This window comes from Neolamprologus brichardi, chromosome 12 (genome assembly GCF_056152115.1).
Source record: "Neolamprologus brichardi isolate AB-2024 chromosome 12, ASM5615211v1, whole genome shotgun sequence".
In the NCBI taxonomy this organism is placed as follows: Eukaryota; Metazoa; Chordata; class Actinopteri; order Cichliformes; family Cichlidae; genus Neolamprologus; species Neolamprologus brichardi.
In genome coordinates, this window is record NC_142115.1 from 28,058,064 (window position 1) to 28,079,463 (window position 21,400).

The 21,400-nt window shown below is 39.2% G+C and overlaps 2 protein-coding genes across 2 annotated transcripts; both read left to right on the plus strand.

The window, feature by feature from the left end:
- Positions 1-307: 307 nt before the first annotated feature.
- On the plus strand, positions 308-6,596 carry fgf10b (fibroblast growth factor 10b). The gene is made up of 3 exons (XM_006789979.3): positions 308-1,274; positions 5,910-6,013; positions 6,324-6,596. Exons 1-3 carry the CDS (start codon positions 815-817, stop codon positions 6,513-6,515), a joined length of 756 nt encoding a protein of 251 aa, XP_006790042.2. The 5' UTR covers positions 308-814; the 3' UTR covers positions 6,516-6,596.
- A 4,758-nt stretch (positions 6,597-11,354) lies between these two features.
- On the plus strand, positions 11,355-19,620 carry paip1 (poly(A) binding protein interacting protein 1). The gene is made up of 11 exons (XM_006789980.1): positions 11,355-11,770; positions 14,063-14,214; positions 14,332-14,529; positions 14,664-14,776; positions 15,202-15,313; positions 16,061-16,186; positions 16,298-16,404; positions 16,681-16,798; positions 16,916-16,970; positions 17,395-17,473; positions 18,547-19,620. Exons 1-11 carry the CDS (start codon positions 11,572-11,574, stop codon positions 18,632-18,634), a joined length of 1,347 nt encoding a protein of 448 aa, XP_006790043.1. The 5' UTR covers positions 11,355-11,571; the 3' UTR covers positions 18,635-19,620.
- The last annotated feature ends 1,780 nt before the right edge of the window (positions 19,621-21,400 follow it).

The window sequence follows — 21,400 nt, forward strand, 5'->3', positions numbered from 1 at the left end:
GAGAGAGAGAGAGAGAGAGAGAGAGAGAGAGAGCTAAATGAGGAGAGAGCGAGAGGAGCTGGGCACCCAAAGAGGACAGATATTCGCCTGGACTGGCCAACCTTCCTATTTAAGTCTTGAATCCTGTTTTTCGTCCTCAGAGTAAAATCTGGAAATGTTTTCCTGCACATGTGGAGTTTAGCAGCTTGGAACAGGTAAATGGTGTGGTGGCACCATTTTATTTTATTTTTTAATTTCAGTGGAACTAAAGACTTTTACCAGATTTTAGATACCTTTCTACATGGATACTATTACATTTTCTCAACTGGATATTTGTTTTTATAAGTTTTTTCTTATCTTTTTTTTCTTGTTAAGTTGAAAAGCAGTCTGGGACTAAAAGGCTTACACTGGAGCCCCTTTGAGCAAGAGTTAAAAGTTCACAAACAATTTAAGAAGAATTAGTCAAATAGTCTGCCTGCTTTTTTCACTTCCTTTTCTTTTTTTATTTAATCTTTGTTCATTTAGACTGAGATGTTTTCCAAAACAGACTTGGAATTTTTGATAACCAGCCTACAACCTTGCAGCAGTGGAGAAGAGAACGGAGTGGAGTACCAGCTTGGAAAATAGAGACTTACTGAAATTACATAATCAAAAATCACCCAGAAGGATATCTTGACATTTTTATACCTGCGCTGAATAGTTTGGACACTGTGCAGGGACACCTTCACTCTGGTCTGTGGAGGGCTTCCCTCCCTGCCTTCTCAGGCAATCTTCACCCCCAGCAGCATGTCCCAAGCTCCGAGGCTGCCTCTAGTCCTCCTCACAGCACACTACCATGATCAGATGGACTGCTGGAGGGAGTAAGGCTGCCTCTGCCTCGTCCTGCTCCAGGGCTGGGTTAGGGGCTCGTTCAGGCTCTGGGGCCACCTTCAGACTACGGTCGTCAGCACTGCTTATCACCCCGGCTTTTCCTGTACTAGTCACCCTGTTGTTTTTTTTATTATCCCTGCATGAGGCTGCCTGCCATCAGTTCCACCGTGACACAGATAGGGTCTCCAGCCCACGGACTCTCAGAGCTCCAGTGAACATTTCTGAAGCTGAGCTGATCTCTAGAGCCAGAGCCAATGGGGGCCCTGTGGGTCGGACTGGGGGAGCACAGGGGAGGCATGTGCGCAGTTACAATCATCTACTAGGGGACATACGAAGGAGAAAGCTGTTCTCTTTCCAGAGGTTTTTCCTGAGGATCGATAAGAATGGAAAAGTCAATGGAACCAAAATCAAGGACGACCCCTTCAGTAAGTAACCCTTTCAATTAACAAAAGTAGGTAAAGAAGAGTGAATCAGAGCCAAGAAGTGATCTGTGTGACCCTATCCAAGGCTCATTTAGCCTGAAATATTTGATTTAATTTTACCTTTTAAATTGTGAGTGTGATATCAAAGCTTTTAAGCTCTATAGCCCAAACCTTTGCCTTTGTTTTGTGACAATGTGACAAAAGCACCTGATGAAGTCTTTAAGTGGGACATTTCTAGTAACAAGAAACCATATTAAATGAGATCCTGACAGTTTATTTAAAAAATACATTTACATCTTTCTGTCTATCTGTATCTATATCCTATGTAACACCAAAGTAAATATGTAGATTGTACCTATAGAAATATAACTTGTGCTGCTAACTGTAAATGGTGAGTTTAAAGGAAAAACGCAATCCTTTCATGTTACGCGAATAAACCGGTTGGCAGTTCATTCACTGGTAGTTTGGAGGAAGCAATCCTAATTTGAGTTGTCTTTTTTGTTTTAAACCAGACATCCCACTGATATCTCTCCTGTCTAAACACTCAGCACAATGATGGTAGCTCTCAGATGGTCTAAAAAGGAGCAGGAGCAGATAACCCAGCCATTATCAGGCAGTCTTCACAGCCCAGGGTAAACAGCACTGATAACATCCATAGAAAGAACAGGGCTGTGGCAGGGGGAGGATATGAATGTCCAGCTCATTGATGCTTTTAGACCCTTTTTGCTTCTCTTTGGCTGTTTCGCTATGACTCTCCCACTCAGATTGCCTTCTGCCCGCCAGCATCAAGCAAATTACACACCCTCAGTCACAGATCAGACATTTGTTTAAAGCAGCTTGACGTCCTCGCTCAGAGAAACATGTCTTTAAAGTGATTACATGTTGTATGTTTCAGTGTATCAGTCAGTAAAATAGCATTCTCATTAGTCTCCCAGCATTCCCACTGAGCAACGTGTGTGTGCCTATCAACCAGCAGGCAATCACATGCTCCGGTGGGTGTGATCTTATGGTACCCAACAGCAGCACATGTGCTCAAACACACACACACACACACACACACACACATATATCCCACTTAGTTGTTGTTATATACCTTTTTTTCTCTCTGTTTCCCAATTCCATAGTAAGTGTATCCCAAAGTTTTAATGTTCCTCTTGGGAGAGCTAAACCGCACTTTCAATCAAAGTGACTTTGGGGGAAATGGCACAGGAGGCAAAATGTCAGGGGAGATGTTTGTTTTGACAAGGTCATGACAGAAGCAGCTTTATTTCCTGACCATATTACACCATGATGCCTTTACTGTTGCTTTTGTTAGCAGTTTCCTTTAAGTAGTAAAACTGAAGTGGTGCAAGGAAGTCTGGTGTAAAGTCACTCTAAAGTTTATGTATCTTTCTGAGATAATTTATCCCTCTGTCTTCCTTTTTACTGACCCACAAATCCACTTTTTCCCCCCCCATTGCATTGCTTTTTTCAAAGGTAAGTCTGAATTAGCAATGAATTGAGGTTCAGGCAGGGAGGTGAAAGTGAGATTCTCTAGAGGTACAAAGTCATGAATGACATGCCTGAATATTATTGTGGCCACATCAAAGCCGTTCATTTTCAGTATATCAATGGTGGTGCCATCACAAAGCTGTGTCCTAAGGGGGTCTGAGGACACTGTATGGATTATGTGCCCACATATCAGGTTCACATGGTAAAGAATACTACACAACAGCAGCTTCAGTCTTCGCTCTAGCCCCTGAGGCTAGACATGATCCCTGGACTGACGTCCTTTGTAGACCCTTGATGATCCCTTGAAGTGACAAAATATCACATTTTCTTTCCAAGTACTGGAAAAAAGTTTTTTGAAATCAGAAATTGAAATGCAAAGGCACACTACATTTAAATTCGTCAAACTTTAATTAATTAATCTAAATTAATTTATCTACAAGCTGTTTTTTTTGGGGGGGGGGGGGGGGGGGGGCTCCCTGTGGCCCTGCAAGGAGCAGCATGCCTCCTACAGATTTATGGGGATGCCAGTGCAAAACTGTCCCACATGGCTTTCCAACCCACTGTGAGCCTTTGCTGAGGTTACAGAGAAGCAAGGAGAAAAGGAAGGCAGATTGTGTTAAAGTCAGCTAAGTAGCTAGCCGCGTGGCCTCAGCAAAGCAGAGTTGTCTTAAAATTTAAAGACATCTAGCAGCTCGGAGTAAGGCTTTGTGGTAATAAATAAAGTCTGGCTAACTATCCATGGCTGTGATGGTGTGAAAGGTTGAGCATGTAAAGACTGTATGTATACTTGTATTGGGCCAGTGTGTGTGCCTATGTGTGTGTGTGTGTCTCAAGAAAGAGGAAAGCTAAAGGAACCAGGCCATGTGCACAAGACAGTTCTTGGCATATCCTGTGAATATTGTATAAATAATTTCTTTAAATATAGCAGCGACCTTTTACTTGAAAAAAAACCCAGATGGTGCTCTTATGGAGGTCTGAGGACGGAGATGTAGCCAATAGCTTTTCTCAAAGGTAGTAAAAATGTTCCTTTCCATGTAAATACACTGTGTGGTCCTTATCAAGTGTTATTACTATATTTCCTGATTTACGCCTCACTCTGTTCTATTTTTCTGCATGGAAATGATAACAATCAACATTTTAATCCTGACTTATCTGCCCAAATACTGCTTTATTCAAAACCAGAACATCTATTTTGAAAAAAAGAAGTTTAAGAGTGAGAAAGAATAACAATGCTAAGCTGCAAAGCACATATTTTTTTGGCTCCCCGCTGTGGAAAAACCACTGCTAATTCTTACTGGCAACATCTACCTCCATTCCACAAACAATGCACCATTTACTGCTGTAACTCCCACCAGAGCGTATCGAATAAGCCACACATTAGGCACAAAAAGCTTGCAAGAGAAAAACTGCTGAACCTGGCTGTCTTACTTTAGGCTACATTTTAAAAGGGGTTTGTAAAATAAACCCCATACGAAGCAATACTATCCCATTAACAGCGTAAATAAAGCTAAACGATGAGCACATTTTCCCACATTGGCAGCCATGACCTTATTACTTCCCCATTGTGGGTCTACATAAGCATTTAGCCTTTCAGCACAGAGCAGTGTAGGGAGATTTTGTAGTACTTTCACAGCCAACCTGAGTTAGTGTGTTCTATGCAAGTGCACATTCACCTGCTTCAAAACAACTGTGCATATGTGTGTGTATGTGTGTGTGTTTCCGTGTGTGTGAGTGAGTAAGTGAGTGAGAGAGTGCATTAGTGCATGTGTGTATATACAACCTGTCTCGCCCCTGCCTCCGGTGGCTTACTTTGATCAGTGATCATTACAGCCTTTCTAATCCTCACTCCACCCCCAGTCTCACTGTCATGGCTCCTCTGTCCTCCTCTGTTCTCCTTCCTTTCATCACTCCCATGTTTACAGAGCAGCCAGAGACTGCCATAGATTGTCTTACATCCTCACTCCATACCCGACATCCGATCCCATACAGAAACCAGCTCTTCTCAGATCTTCAATGACCGTTGTGTCACAGTCCCCAACACCGCCTTGCAGCTTCAGACCTGACTGCCCTGAGGTGCTGCTGTTTGAACTAGAAATTGATACAGTCAAGACCTCACGGACGAGGAGAGAAGCTGCTGTATATTTAACAGAGGGATTGTTCTTTTGGGCACACCTGCATCCTCCGCTGTCCACTCAGGTCCAAGGCTGGCAGCCTCCAATCCTTCCCCCCCCCCCCTCCTCCCCCCAGCCACTTTGGAGTGAGTCTGACAGTAGAGCAGGGTGCCACACAAACAGTCATCAGACAGAGGAGGGGCCCCTGGTCTGATCAAAGGATGTCGTTGACTTTCTGGAGTTCACGCCCCCACTCTGTGTGTGTGTGTGTGCACATAGACATATGGGTGTTAATTGGGGTAAAATGACAACAGCTCACAGGAAGTGGGAAAAGGAAGGTAGGGAGGGCGGCATGAAATCAAACATCCCATGGGAAACAGTGGGGTTCACTAACACACACACACACACACCGGCAAGAGATGAGACAAGTGGGTTCTGTGGTCAAAGGACACATTAGGAAGTTATAGCTCTCCGACCTTTGATACTGAGACCACACAAATAACAACAGCTGTCTACAGCAAAAACACATCCATTTTAGCTGAGGTATAAATTAACCTCCCCTAATAGTTTACAATAAATCTGACGTATTTGCACAGGGACCTGGAAAGCTAAATACCAAACTCAACATAAACAACCCGAGAAATCTCCGGGGGGAATCCACCTATTAATCTTCAGACTAAATGACCCGAGCAGCTGGAATCTTTTATACAGGTGTAGGCTGTAAAGGAACTTTAAAATATCAGAAATGAGAAATGTGCCCAAGAATAATTGTAACCTTGCACAGAAATCCCACACATTCCCCCATGTAAATGTCACAAAATACAAATGCTGGTACTCATTATACTATTACTGAAAAACCTGTGGATTCCTCCAGGTTTATATCTGCACTTCACGTGGGTGGTTTGTGACCGCTGCCAGAGTGTTAATTCTTCTATACTCTGCTCCACAGCATTTATTCAGTTGTTCATGACATAATAGCATGCCTACTATTAATGTTGACACATATTAATGTCACCTTCTTTTTGCTGATCCCTAGGTATTCTGGAAATCACATCAGTGGACGTGGGAGTGGTGGCCATCAAAGGGCTAAGCAGCAACTACTATCTGGCTATCAGCAAGAAAGGAGAGCTGTACGGAGCGGTTAGTATCCGAGTCAGAGGTCAATCTGGAAGCTCCAGAGAGAGAAAGCTAGTGTTAGATTCTTCAGTCCTTATCAAAGGAAGCCTTATCTATAGTTCTACAACTGCTGGGTCAACTCTGAATCACAACCAGACCAGTGCACACATGTGAACCACTGAGAAAACTATGCAGCTTTAAAAACGCGCACAAATCACCCACACAGAAAAGCATGCAACGTAGATTCAGAAGTAGTAAATAGGCACTCAGACAACGATGCATTTTGCACACGCTAAGTTTATAACACTGCAACATGATACCTGCTTTTTTACAGAGAGAATTTGGTGTCGACTGCACCCTGAAGGAGCGGATTGAGGAGAACGGCTACAATACGTACGCATCAGCCAAGTGGAAGCATGGGAAGCGGCAGATGTTTGTGGGTCTGAACGGCCAGGGGAAGCCGATGAGAGGAAGGAAAACCCGAAGGAAGAACACAGCCACACATTTTCTTCCAACCGTTGTGTGAACCTGTGCGCTCGGCTGGAGAGGGACAATATGAAACTCTGAAAATGGGAGGTTTATAAGTCTGAAAAGTGAGAAATCTCTCATTTGATTAAAAAAAAAAAAAAGGGCCTAACACTGTCATGCATACAAGTGGTCTCTTCTTTTCTGGGAGATGGTATTACCTGTGTTTTCACTGGCACAGATTCAATGCTTATTCTTTTTTTCTTTTCTTTTCTTTTTTTTTGTCTGTGCCAAACAGTTTGCAGCTGGACTAAGTGTGTGATGTGGACACAACCGAAGCTACTGTTTCACTAAATAAACTGTAGTAGATGCAGAATTATCTCAAGATGTTATTTATATCCATATTCTCCTGTGAGACACATAAACAGAACAGAAAATGTTCAGGATGTGGGAAACGATCAGTGAGTCCGTTTATCACGGCAGCAGGAAATAATAAAGGATAGAACACATTTAAAGCAAATGTTCGATACTTAACCACTGTGTTTTTTGCCTGAATTGTAATGATTTATTTATTTTGTGAAATATTTAACTGAAGGGGAACACGAGCATTTCTTTGAATTATTTTTGTTTTATAAGAACTCTATTATGTGAAAAATAAAAGTACCATTTCTCCCCTGCAATGCAGTGAACGTTCCTCTGTGGTACTCCAAAGACTGGGAGAAGTGCATTAAAAATGGTAAGGTTTACCAGAAGTACAGAGAGACCCTGGTAAACGTTCAAGTCATGGTATCCTTATCTGGGTCTCTGAGGTAGGAAAGAAGGGACAAAAGGCAACCATTAATTCCTAGCCAGATATACCATGTGGCAACCATTGCACTAATGATTAGTGCACAAACAAACTGAAAACACAAGACCAACCACAACAAAATGGGAGGGGGGAAACTCCCCTGGTATGGACTGTAGATGTTGACATCATTTTCTAATATCAGACCATTACTGTGGAAGCTGCAACCTTCTCCAACTGCAAAAAGACTTGCTTGGTAAAGATAGCTGGTTATGAATATAAAAATTGCTGCCCATAGGTTTGTATGGGCCTTGGAAGAGGATCTGAATGTATGCATGTAAGAAAAGAAATACAAAAGAAGTGCATAAAAGAAAAAATATGACCTGTGCCTGACCACCCACTTCCTTCAGTAATCATCTACACACTAATCATAAACACACTAATCAATGGCAGCTGCCTCAATCTCGGATCAAAAGAACATAGGAAGAACATTAACACCACAGGCTTCCGGACTTTGTGTTCTCTTATCCTGCCTTTTAAAACAACTATCTCTGGATGGGCATCAGAAATTGGAAGATTATAGGAAGACAGCTGAGAGAAAGGCTTCAGAAGTTTTCCTTTGTCTTCAGTCCTAAATTCATTCAGCTTGGTGTGTGAAAAGAGACCGGAAGGAGTGAAAACAACAAAGGCGGTCTGATCTATAGCCTTAGTATATTGTCCTTTAATGGCTGTTACTGCGCTGAGTGATTTATACTGAGGAATGCTGCGGTGCATTCCACCAGTAAAGACCAACCGAGCACATCTCTGCACCCTGCACGGCCCTGTGTGCTCTCACAGGTTAATTGAGCAATATGGTGTGACTATTGAACCTCTGAAGCCAGACTCACAATAGTGTCTTGAAGATAAACTATAAATGTTACCTAAAAATAAAGATTAAGAAGGTGAAATTAGGGTGCAACTTTTGAACAAATACATACATACATACATACATGTCTTGATCCCCAACTTCATCCAAAGACTTCAAATGTTTTAAAGGTGATTCTGAATTGACTTAAACCATATTTCTTTATAAGAACTAAAGCATGGATATGCACTAGGAGTTTAATTACACCACATACAGTAGCATTTTCTTTCTTGATTAGTCCTTAATTGCTGTGCATGACGAGATAAAGATGCAGTCAAATAAATAACAGAGGATTTGACCTACATAATGTGTACTGCTGACCCCAACCCCCACTGACTTACCCACACACAAACACACAGAAATCCAATTCATTTGTCATCTTCTGCATTCCCTTGTGAATGTTTGAACTCTCTCCAAAACACTGGCACGGCGAGGGAAAAAAACGGCAATAACACAAAATAGGCACAGTAATCTTCTATCAAAGCAGGTCTCTGCATTTCTGGCACTGGAATTCTCTGTGGAATAATGTGATCCAGCTTTGAGAAACAAGTGGAAAATGACTGGAGGCTAAAACAACTAATGAATACTTACACCGAGATGTCTGGTAGAACACATGTTTGCAGCGCGCAGCTACTGAGTGAGCTTGGGAGAGGCACTTCTGAGGGGGTTGTTCAGGTTCACAGCCTTTCCTCTTTCCTCTGGGATGGAGAAATAATTTTCTATCATTTTAGATCAACATGAGGCCCTTCAGCACGTGCTCATTGTGTGCAGACAACCACGTTGTGACCTTAGTATTTATTTGGAGATTGTTTTTTTAAAAAAAACTAACAAACAAATAAACAAACAAACCAAGCATGAGTTTATGTGCAATGAAAATTTTCATACAAAGTTTTGGAAACATTTTTTCTCTAAATGCAACTGACGCCGAAAACAAAACTGCAACTAATTATAGATAATTAATTAATGTCTAAGAAATTTCAAATATCATCACCTGAATTCCTGGTAATTATCAGTACATATCAAATCTGATGGAAAAAAGTTAAAAGATATTCATATTTCACACAATCCTTCTTTTAGTATAAAAAGAAAACATGTCCAATTTTCATACAACAAATTGGACAGTGTGCACCTCGACATTCAAAATCATAATCGCTTATGAATGCGAAGATTTCTCCTATAATTTGTTAACATTTTTGTCAGGGTCACATTAATATACTGGTAGTATATTGTGTTCATTTTATTACAAATATAAGCAAATAATATGATTACTCCCTCTACTAACATTTTCACTGTTAACTAGAATTAAACTGAAAACTAAAACAAAGCATGAAAAAACATTTTTGTCATTTGAAATAATAATAATAAAAAAAAACCTGTAGTCTAACTAAAACGATATGCAGCTCTTTGTAAGTTTTGTCAGATTTTTCAATCCATCATACATGAGGAGTGTAACAGGGCGGCCTTTCACAGCTGGATTTACAGTGAGGCAGACCAAGAGGTATTTTTTCCACCATATAGCTCTCAGGACGTGACAATCACTCATATGTTAAGCCTTCTCACAAAACAATCACCCTGTCTAATGGCAGCTGGCAGCCTTAAATACTCTCAGCTGTCACAGGCTAAACCATTATTCCATTAACAGGTGAGTTCTCAAATCCCAACCTTCCACCACATTATACAATACATCAATTTCAATAAATACATATAGACATACATTTTGAATATGTATTGAATATGTAAATGAATAAATATTTTACATTTTACCCTTAAACCTTACCATTATTATAGAAACACCAAAAACCCCAAGCACAAAGATTCCCCACACTCCCTTCACCAATGGCCTCTCCTGGTATCTTTAACTGGTATCTGGACACCTGGGGAAACATTTGCCCAAACATCCTGGAGAGGACACAGGAAGGGAAGGTGAGTCATCACATCTCTGTAAGTCACGTCTTTGTACCGCCTTTACCTCTAGACCTTGCACACATTTGCGTTAGTTCTCCTTACCTTTTGCTCCCCTGTAACAATTCTTTTCTCCTCACAGACAACCGCCACATTTCTTGATGAGGAGCAGCTGTGCAGGACCTGGAACAAAGTCTACTGGCTAATTATTAAAATACTCAATAAATATTCAATAAATAATTAAACTTCTTGTATGCAAATGTTATTGATGTGCTTAAAATGTGACGCTAAATAAAGTGCAAGTTAAGGTGTTTTTAATAAAGTGAAAGGTAGTCCTAAAGTGCTGTACAACTTAATACAAATAATTGTAGGAAGGGGGTAGCCTTCCTTACAAGGAGATTATCATATTTAAAATTTTGTATAAATATCTGCATTTGAATGAGTTTGTCGTTGTAACTCTATTACTAATGCTAACATTAATATTAATAATCCTTACAAAATTTAACAAAACTTGACAAGTGGAGGATGAAAGAAGGGATAAATAACATATATGCTAATTCTACAGCAGATGAAAAGCATCTGAAAATCAGGTAATTAAGAAACAAGAAAAAATCCAGCAAAGACCTGACACAGAAACAAAGTGATCCATCTGGCCCTTCAGTTGATCCAAATACTGCTCATCGAAGCCTCATCAGCAATGGTCTCGGTGCTTTCTGGAGCACATTCTTAAGAAGGTGAAACTGGGAGAGAAGGTTCAGGCATGTCCAACAGATCTGATGGAGTAATAAATCCAAAAGTTGAAATTTTCCTTTAAATTGTCATCAATATGTAAAGAGGAACACCAAAAAGGAACATAATATCAACTGCAAAGCATCTGATTGGCAGCGGCTCCATTTTTAGGATGACGATGACCCCCAAATGCTTCTAGCTTTGAAAAGCCATGAAGTCTGGAGAAATATTCCTAAAGAACACTTAAAGAAGTCTTGCTTAAGAGCGTTCGTGTAGTGTGAAGAATACAGCTGGTGGTGCTAAATATTGAAATAATAAATAAATATATATTCTAAGCAGAGTTGTGCAGATTTAGTTTTTGTCATTATATAATGGATTTGCAGATTTGCAGATGTTTCATAACTATTAAATATGTTTCAAGGCCTTTGTGCAGTAATCCATTAAAAAAAAATACATTGTTGTGTTTAAGCGTTAAACGATCCCGTGCAAGACGGTATTTATTGCAGCGCCCACTTCCACTCCGTGCCACTAGAGGGAGGCAGATTTTTTTTATTCTAGATAATCAGTGACAGCAAGTTTGTTGTTAAAGGAAGTGGCCGAAAAAGTTATGTAGCATTACACACTGATACTATCCGATAGAGAAAAGGCCACCATGAAAGAGAGATAGGACGCGTTTTACAGTCAAACAAACACAAGCACTTGCCGCTACGCAAGGAAAACGGCAGCTGGAAGGGCGAACGGAACATCTTCGTTTATATCAGATGCTGTATTAAGAGCCGAGGCTGACACCGAGCAGTCATGAACGAGAATTTCGACCGAGCTCCCGGAGCAGGGAGATCCCGTAATTTTCCAGCAGACCCCGGACTCATGACAGGCGCTGGGGACGCTGACAGCAAGACCCCGCTCTTCAACCAAAGAGAGCCGCTGAGACAGCCGCGAACAACTCCTCCTTTTACCGAGAACAGCATTGGCTCTGTCAGCGACATACCTGATGGAGGTACGGAGCTGTCAAACAGCAGCTCAGCTAATGCAGCTAGCTGCTTTCAAATTCGGGTATTTGTAATTTTAACTCAATGGCAGGGAGACCTAAAGCACAGAATGTGTTTGTTTGAGTATAAATATTATCTGGTTGACATTTTTCCTTTGGGGAGCGCTCGGTTTTGATAAATCTGGAGTTGACATTAGCTAGCTGCTAAGGGAAAGCTAACCTTAGTGCTTTTCGGTTGGGAAATCCACGCGTTTGTTGGATTTCATGTGATCTTAGGCATCATCTAAATAAAGCTCGCACTTAGTTAACTCTGTCTTACCCAGGTTAAACTTGTGCTTGTACTTGTAGAGTTGGTTTAGCTAAAGTTAGCCCACCGTCAGCGCAAAAAGAGGAAGAACTAGCTTGGCACTGGGGAGTGAAGCAACGATTTAAAAAAGCTCACGAGACTCCATAAACGTCCAGTTTTTGCACGACTAGAAGCCTGGATCTTGTTTCTTAAGGGGTTACTTAGTAAAGAGGCTTTCATGAAATTGTCAGAGGACCACACTTTACAGTAAGAGTAAGTCGGCTATCATGAATGTAAGTAATACTTGATGGAGGAAAACGCAGTATTAGTCATCTAAAACCTCGCGAACTATCAGAAATACACGAATGGTGCACAAATGACAGGGAATGAGGTCATGAATAATCCGTAATTCATATTTGTGGCGCTTCAGATAAAGTGGTGGTTTCGTTCTTATTGAAAAACGAGTGGTTAACACCTTTTCTATGTTGATATATTTGTTTCCATTGCTAAATAGTCTTTAATCAGCATGATTATATATTAAATAAAGAAATGACCTTTTTTCCAAGTATCTTCATAAGTCTGCGTTGTACCTACTCTGTAGCCTACATTATAATCAATGCAGTCCTTTTTTGGACAGTTAAATATCTTTATACAATTATTACATTATACAGGATGGCCCATAATGATGGAGACACTTTAAATTCAAGTATCTTTGATAAGAATAATGATGTTAAGTGCAAATATTAAAATTTATTACATATTCTTCATATTATCTAAGATTTATGAATTACCTTCCTTAGATGGTCACCAGGAAGAGAACATTTATGCACTTTCTCCCTTTTAATCCAAACACAGTGTCGCTTAGCATATAAACTGGAATGGATGCAGTCTCTCTGGATGCTTTGTTTTACCTCTGCAGCTATACAGGATTTACCTGAATGCACACTTTCCCTGAGGTAACCACACAGGAAGTAGTTCACTGTGGATCTGGATAACCACTGAATATCACTGAATCTCAAAATTAAGTTTCTGCCGAATTGTTCTGCAAAGAAGATATCAGATACCTGTCAAGAATATATCAAATTTAAATTGCCAGTGTGTAAATACACAACATTTCAAAGACAGACAAATGACCGTGCGCTGGTAAATTAACAATAAAATGTGTCCCATCATTATGGGACATTTGCATTCACTGCAGATTCTGCTGCCCTCTTGGCCAAATAGCTCTTGGAAGAAAAAAAAAGAAAGACATTTTTACTGTCAGTGAGACTGAATAAATAAATACATTAAAATCACTTTGCCAAAAGCTGATTGTAGTGTTTGCCTTCAGGAGGTAATGTTCTTTCTGCATCAAAAGAAGTTGTCATTCGTCAGGGATATTTTTGAGAAATTATATAATACTTTTTTTGTCAGACAATCAGTTTTGGGCACTACATACCAGAATCATTTACATATTTTAAGGTCAGATTTTTCATCAGATAAATTAGTTTTGGCATCCCAGTGTTTAAATTGGGGTTGGGCTTCTCCTAAAACACAGTACACCTTTTAATAGTGCAAAGTTAGTTCTGTTGAACTAACATTAACAGTAGGCAAAGACCAAGACAGTAACATGTCTTGATCTTTGCTGTTGTTGTATTGTTACACACAGCTAACATTCATTTCTCGTGTTAAGTATTTGGACAGTGCTGCGTTTTATATCGCCTGTTTTATTTGGTGGACTAAATGTCATGTCAAATCTCTGTGCATGCTGCAAGCAACTTCCACCTGTTGTATCAAAGGTGTTTAGTATTTTTGTTAAGGGAATCAAAAGTCCAAAAAAAGTAAAACAATGACAGAGCCCATGTAGTGCTATATATTGTCCACTCGTCCACTGATAAAGCTTGTTCCTCAGTGTTACAGACCTTCTTTGTTGCCCTAAAGATTGTTAAAAATAAACCACATTACAGCAGTATTTTTTATAAACACCTTTGTAGTCTCCCATAAAGCAAAGCCTGAAAATATTTTTGTTTTTCCAGATTATAGAAGACAAAGCAGACCTCCACAGAGTCCAAATTACAACAACACATCTGCTTCAAGAGGTGGTAATGATGTGGATTCCATGATCAAGTCATCAAAGCTTTCAGCTAATGCTCCCGAATTTGTGCCTTTGGGATTTAACCAATATGATGTAAGAGAACAGTTTTACACTACACATTAATCCTGATGCATTTTATGGTGATAGTTTTTGGAGTTCTTGTTGAATTTTTCTCTGAATTTTCACATTTTTCTTTCAATTTTTGTAAAGGACTCCGCTTACTATGATGACAGCGATGCCTATTACGGCGAACCAACTCTGGCTGATACAGTCACAGACTTTCTTGGCCACCTGAGTTCCTCGCCAGGGTCCTTTGAGTCAGATGTTGAAGACATTACTGGTATTCTCAATTCCTGGGTTACCACTGAAGAGTTGTTGAAGGAGCTAGTGGAGCTGATCTACACACAGGTTCAGTCTTTAATTTTAGGCAGTTTATAATATAATTTTAAACCTTTAGACACATATTTACAAAATGCATTTACAATACATGCAATTTTGTAAAGGGGACCTCACTAATATCTTTGCCTTTCTTTTTATTGTAGTCCACTTCTATTCCAAACTTCGCTTATACTGGTGCCAGGCTTTGTAACTACCTTTCCCATCATCTCATAATCGCCCCGGCAAGCGGCAACTTTCGTCAGCTCCTTCTGAAAAGGTCTTTTTCCCCCCTCTCCTTCTGATTTGTATGTATAAAATTTGGACAAGCTCCTATGAAAAGTAAATCAAGATGTATATAACCATTTTTAACCACTGCACTGGGCAGGATCAATATAAAATAATACAAGTTTATTAATTGTTATAATACTGGCACTCTCCATCTCTGCTTGTTGTAAGTAATTAGCTGTAATTAAAGATGGGAATATTTTATTTTCTTCACTATTTCTGCAAAACTTTTATTTTATTTTTTTTTCTTTATTTTTTTTAAACCAACACTCCAAACTACTATACTACTTTTACCCTGTGACCTGCCTGGCATATAAATATAAGAGTTCATAAACATATGTAAGGTGTACAGCACTACAGAATGTCACCCATAGATTCAGTTTGTGACTTCAAAAGTAAGAATGTTGTCTGTTGCAGATGTCAAACAGAGTTTCAACAAAGGGATGCAGCTGTTCGTGGAGAGCCAGAGACTCAGAAGAAATTCCACTCGTATGTGCTGTTTCTGGGAGAGCTGTACCTACATTTGGAGGTAAGAACTCAGAGTCGCTGCAGTCTCTCCTTTGGATTCTGCTTGTGTTGATAGCTGGGAGGTGTCTGCTTACCCCAGTGAGTCTTTTTCCTATAGTAAGACTCTATGGTTCAAAAGAGCATCTAGTGTTAGTAGTCCTTGGTCTGTTCTCAGCCTTAGTGAGCCTTGCGCAGGTGTGCATCAATCAGTTCTCCATCTGCTGCGGGTCCTGGTTTAGAGCGGCCGGTTGCAGCAGAGCTACAGATCACAGCAAAGAAAACAGTTGCTAGCTGCAGTCAGAAGAGGTTAGTTTTCAATCTTCCTGATGTCAGGAGAAGAGACTTTTAAGGCAGCTGATATAGACATGTTAACAAGCAATCTGGGCAACATCTCAGTAGGAAACCACAAGTATGGAAATGCAGGTTAGCAGTGACAGAGCTTTCAAAGTAGACAGAGGGAATCGGCCATTAAATTTATAAATCCATCGCGTTTGCTCTCAAACAGATGAAAAAATGCAAAAATTAATCACCAAATATAATTTGAGTGTTTGAAATGCTGCATAGCTTAGTGTCCTAGTGTATGCAAGGTTTTCTTTTAATAAGCAGCCTCACTACCGTCCTGGCAGCTAGTTAGTAATCTTGTCTTTGGAGCTAGGAAGGAGCATCTCACAGTGTAAGTCCCAAACACCAGAATACTGACCAGATTACTGTCAGCTTTTAATTGTGTCATTCACTTTTCCACATGTGTGTAAATCTTTTATTTTTTTAGATAAAAAGTGGACAGGGACCTCCAGTTCGAGCACGTGTCCTACTAGGTGCTCTGAAAGACCTGTTGATCAGTCTGTTCTCCAGTCCTGTGGATGCAAATCTCATCTGCGCTGTCAAACTGCTTAAGGTGTCAGAGTTTAGTTGAAAATGTTACCAGATTTTTAATTTAATTTTTTCAAATCTTTTGATGTTTGTCCATCATTAATGGAGGAATTAAGAATATGTTTTGAATTTGAAGTTGACAGGTTCTGTCCTGGATGATTCCTGGAAAGAGAGTGGAGAGTCGCACATGGGAGAATTAATCAAAAGAATAGAAGATATTGTTCTGGATGCTGCCTGCAGCAGGTGTGACAACCAGTCTGATCTTTTATGTACCGCTTCTTCTTAAATCGAACTTTGTAGTTAAAAAGAAAGACACATAGTCGCCTCTGATGGTCACATGTGAACACGTTCATCAGGTCATCAAAAATCTTTTGATTTATTTTTGTGAAATATTCATGAAAATGAATACAATTTTCTAAACTTAGGGTCAAGGGAGCATGTGCCATAAATTAACATTTAGCCATAAATTGCCATATCAGCTTGATTAGATAAAAGTTTCTAATTAATATTTCTTCTCAGAGATGTTAGACAGATGCTTCTTAAACTAGTGGAGCTGAGGTCCAGTGACTGGGGCAGAGTCCTTGCAGCTGCAGCAGCTAGCAGTGCCACACCAGACAATGACCCCAACTACTTCATGGTCAGTTTTAACTGTGGCATGCTCCTCATATCACTCTTTTTGTCTTTCCTTTAATTCTGCATCTTTCACTCCCTCTTTATTTCTTATTTTTCATGCATTTGTGTTTCAACCTTCCAGAATGAACCTACATTCTACACAGAAGATGGCACTCCTTTCACAGCAGCAGACCCAGGTCAGTCTACAGATATGTCCATGCATACAGAAATTTAAAAAAATCAGCCCTTCATGTGGATATGCACACATCTGTAGGCAAGGGACTTTTTAAAATATATGTGAGTTTTTAAACTGGCTCTTTTCAAGTTTCTGTTTCCAGTCCACTTGCAGTCCTTTTAGGGATTGTCTAGTAGCGTTTGAGCAGGCTGTAGGTGCATACTATTAAGTTCAAACAGCAGCATGTATTTGCAGAATAGAATAGAATCTTTCTATTAATTGTTCTAAATTTGACCCGTGCACAATTACGTCTGTGTTGTTCAACACATTTTTAAATGTTTTCTTGGCTCTCCTCAGTCATGTCCTGTATGTAATTTACATGCTGCTACTACTTTAAGTTGGCATACGATTATGATGCTGATCTTGTTATCTCTATGGTTTTACAGATTATGCTGAAAAATACCAAGAGATGCTGGACAGGCAGGACTATTTCCATGATGTATATGGTGAAAATGGAAATGAAGTGTAAGTACCCACTTTAAATGTAATTGATAAGGATCATAAGGACTTATTTATTTATTTTTGGTTCCCCCCCCCCCCTCTTATCTTATTTACTGAAGCTTCTTGCTTTGTTAACTAGATACACCTGTTAATTCTCTGCTAATGCATATAGAAATAGAGGAATACATATAAGGAAAATAACACAGAAAAAGTAGAAGTAGATAAATTGAAAGAAAAATACACTTAAAATGCAGTGTGAAAACATAAATGTGGGCTTTAATACAAATGCAGATAAAGTATTTGTTAAAAAGCTTTATTATTTTTGGTGAACCGGATTAATTTACTGGCTAATTTCTTAGTTTGACAGTTTTGCCCTCCATAGTCATTCACCAAATGCTGAATTTGCTGAATACAGCATCAGCATTTTTTTTTATTCTTCATTTTTGTACATCTGAATGCCCTTCAGGTGCACAATTAATCCACACATGTGTTGCAGACATCATTGTGGTTCTCTTCCCATCTAATATCAAACTCCTTGTTTACTTTGGCAAGTAAGAGTATGTAAAACTGGAGAATTACAAATGTGAGCCGCTAAGTGCAATAATTTGAGTTTTTCCTGTAAAAGTATTACACCTTTCTCATACAGTGCGCACACACAGTAACACTGCAGGTGCACTAATTAGCTTAATCTTCGTATGGCGTTACCATGGTGTCATTTAGACCACATTTTGTATGAATTCAACCGTGTCACCATGCTTGCACAAATTTGGTCATGTGATCGGATAGTAGCTTCCCAAGAGAAGTCATGTGACCACCACTGACCTGTGGGCCCCTGAGCTTGGCAGCTGTGTTTGACTTCCCCACAATGCAACAGGGCTGTCCACAGTCTCAGATTCAGTTTAGTCAGCAGCTGGGTGTGAAAGAGGGCTTAACTCACTCCTGCTCCCCCCTGCCTGCTCTTTCTCTCTTTCTCAGAACTGTGTGTGTGTCTCTTTGAATATGTTTTGAAATGCCAAATACTTTAATGTACACATTTTACTTTTAAGGATCTTAAAAGTAACATCCATGCCTCTAAATCCCTTGTGTTGCATTCACAGATACGACTTTGAGGACGAGATGGAGCCAGAGATAGAAGAAGCTTTTGAGAATTTTTGTTTAGAGTCGGAGAGGAAACGACAACAATGACGTGAGAGCGAAGAATCTTAAAGTATGAAGAAGGCATATACTGTACTTTTCCCACTCAACGTGCCGGAAGAAAAAGAAAAAACTAGCATTTGATAGGCTCCGATTTTTATTTTACTGCAAGCATTTTAACAAAACGAGCTGTTCATAGTTGCACTAACGACACTGTTTTCAGTCAGTGTTGATTAGAAAAATTGGGACAATCAGTGGGATAACTGTTCAGAAGGTTGAAGAATTTAGACTTCTTTTGACATGGAAGCTTTTTCTTTGTTCTTTTTGAAGTAGCTTCCAAGATTTTCTTTCCTTTGCCTAAACTAAATGCCAAGAGGGAAGTAGTTTGCTGTGGATTTTTTTTTTTTGTTGTTGTTATTTTCTTAAAGGTGGATGTGTTTTAATCTAATGTGTGCATAATTTGTTAACTGCTAATTAATTCCCCGGTCTATAGGTAGAGGCCAGAAAAACAGCATCACAGAGATGCTTTATTCTGATGTTAAATTCTCTGTAGATGAGTGAGTTGGTTGTTTTACTACGTATTACAGCCTTTATCCCTACTGTTGTGATATTGCATCACACCGTCGATATTAAACACTATATTTTGGGCTGTTCACCTATTCATCTGGCTGCAGCTAACTGAAGTGTTCCAAAGCTCTGTGGAAAGCTGTGCCAATTAAGTAATGTTGTATAAGAAAATATTTAAATTCATTCACAAACTGTGAAACGAACATTGACAAAGACCTTTGTGGAAAATTCAGAGCTTGAAAACTGAAATCTGCATCTAAATCCAATTGATTTCCTGAATGTACTTTCAAATATATACACATCTTCGTCAGGGTTGCATAACTAAACTGCAGAAACGGACTCCTTGTTATCCCGAGACTGAAAGACTGTTTACCAGCAATCTGTGGCTCCCATAAAACGGAATGTTGTTTTATAGTTTGTAAATATTATTTATAGTATTGTTTGCCTGCAATAAATTCTTTATAATGTGAGACTGCATTTGCTTGATTTGTGTTTTTGAGTTTATAGTTGTTTTTTTGTTTTTGTTTTTTGTTTTTTTAAATGCCTTTATTTTATCCATGTTTTTTTTCTGTCTTAATAGTAAGTTTTGTGTGGGTGTTTTGTGTGTAAAACACACCAAAAAAACCCACTGAAACAAACGTTACCTCACATCATTGTACTAAGGATGCACTGGAAGGAGACTGACCTAAAACAAGAGAAGCAAGATAAACTTACCAGTAAATGCGGACATCAAGCTGTTGTTAGTGGAAAGGAGGAGGCTTCCATATTCACTACTCTATTCATCAACTGGGAGGGACTGTCTGAATTCATGGCTGTATATTTATGACACTTACCTGGACCTGAAAAGACGAGAATTTTTACTTTGTGTGTATAAATACTAAAAGATATTCCTCCTAGAAACATCTTCTGAACAAACTCTGCCATCAGGTGGTAACTCTGTGTCAGTACAGTACTTGAGTCCACATCAATTTTCCCTAAGGGGACAATAAATCATATCACATCCTATCAAACAACTAGATTTGATCAATCCTGACCTGTACTCATTGGTACGTCATCTGCTGCAACCAGAACAGTGCTCTACCAAACTTCAGAAACATGTTGTGTCATCAAAGTAAAAAGAGTTAGAGTCATGAGGCTTTGCCAGTCAAGAAGAATATTTGTTCTTTATATTAGTAAAATGTAGCAGTTTCAACAGGGTTCACAATACAAATACTCTTGTTATATCAGTTTTTGGTTATGATGGTGAAACACACTCATTGCAGTTGTCATTCTGTCAGTAAAGGTGATGGCTCATAACAATTAGCAAAAGTTCTAGAAAGGTTTAGCTTTTTTTATTTGTATGATTGTTTTTGGTACTATACTATTGCTGCTCCTAATCTCTTGAACAATCTACCCCAGCACATTAGAGAGGCCCCTTCACTGTCCACTTTTAAAACACACCTTAAAACCCATTTTCACTCCTTGGTATATGACACAGTATGTAATATATAAATAAATTGCTTGCTTGTTTGCTATATACACACTAACCTACTTTTTTAGGTAGACTTGCAAGTACCACGGTTGACTCCCTTTTGCATTCAGAACTGCCTTAAATCTTCATGGCACAGATTCAACAAAGTGGAACATTCCTTGGAAATGTTGGCAATTTTTTTTTGTGTATCATTGTTTTGCACAGAGTGAGAAAACAGGCATTAAAAAATTTCCATTTGCTCTATGTGTGATTGTGCCACCCTTTTAACTGTCTCCCAGTTTACAGATATGAAACTGTACAATTGTGATTGCTACCATTTGGTGAATAAAGTGAATAATGTTTGTAAAGTGAGTAAGTCATTCGTTGTCAGGGAAGTCCATGAACAACACAACACAACATTTAACTTAAATGAAGGAGTAGTGAGGTCTTTTTTTGTCTTGAGATTTTAAGTAATTGTGCAGACTAATTATTTCGTTTCAGTACTGGCCTTATATTATGAAGCTGAGTTACAAGGAGATGGATGTGCAGCAAATTGGTTGAGAATAGATGGTACCGTGTTTTCTACCAAACACAAAATGACAGCCTCTCAGTCTCACATCTCTTTCATTTCTACATTTGCATTTTTGGAAAACAGGAAAACACTCATACTATATCATTAACCTCGATGACACACCAGAGATATTTTTTCTTGATGCAGTTAAACAGCTATTATGTTCTATGGAAGCATTGGAAAGCAAGTTTCATTCAGAATATATTTTGCATTACTTTCTTGTCTGTAT

Coding starts and splice junctions, on each gene's coding strand:
- fgf10b (XM_006789979.3), top strand. CDS start 815: ATGATCAGATGGACTGCTGGAGGGAGTAAGGCTGCCTCTGCCTCGTCC. Junction 1,275..5,909: donor AATCAAGGACGACCCCTTCA/GTAAGTAACCCT, acceptor GCTGATCCCTAG/GTATTCTGGAAATCACATCA. Junction 6,014..6,323: donor AAGGAGAGCTGTACGGAGCG/GTTAGTATCCGA, acceptor GCTTTTTTACAG/AGAGAATTTGGTGTCGACTG.
- paip1 (XM_006789980.1), top strand. CDS start 11,572: ATGAACGAGAATTTCGACCGAGCTCCCGGAGCAGGGAGATCCCGTAAT. Junction 16,799..16,915: donor ATGACCCCAACTACTTCATG/GTCAGTTTTAAC, acceptor TCAACCTTCCAG/AATGAACCTACATTCTACAC. Junction 17,474..18,546: donor GGTGAAAATGGAAATGAAGT/GTAAGTACCCAC, acceptor TTGCATTCACAG/ATACGACTTTGAGGACGAGA.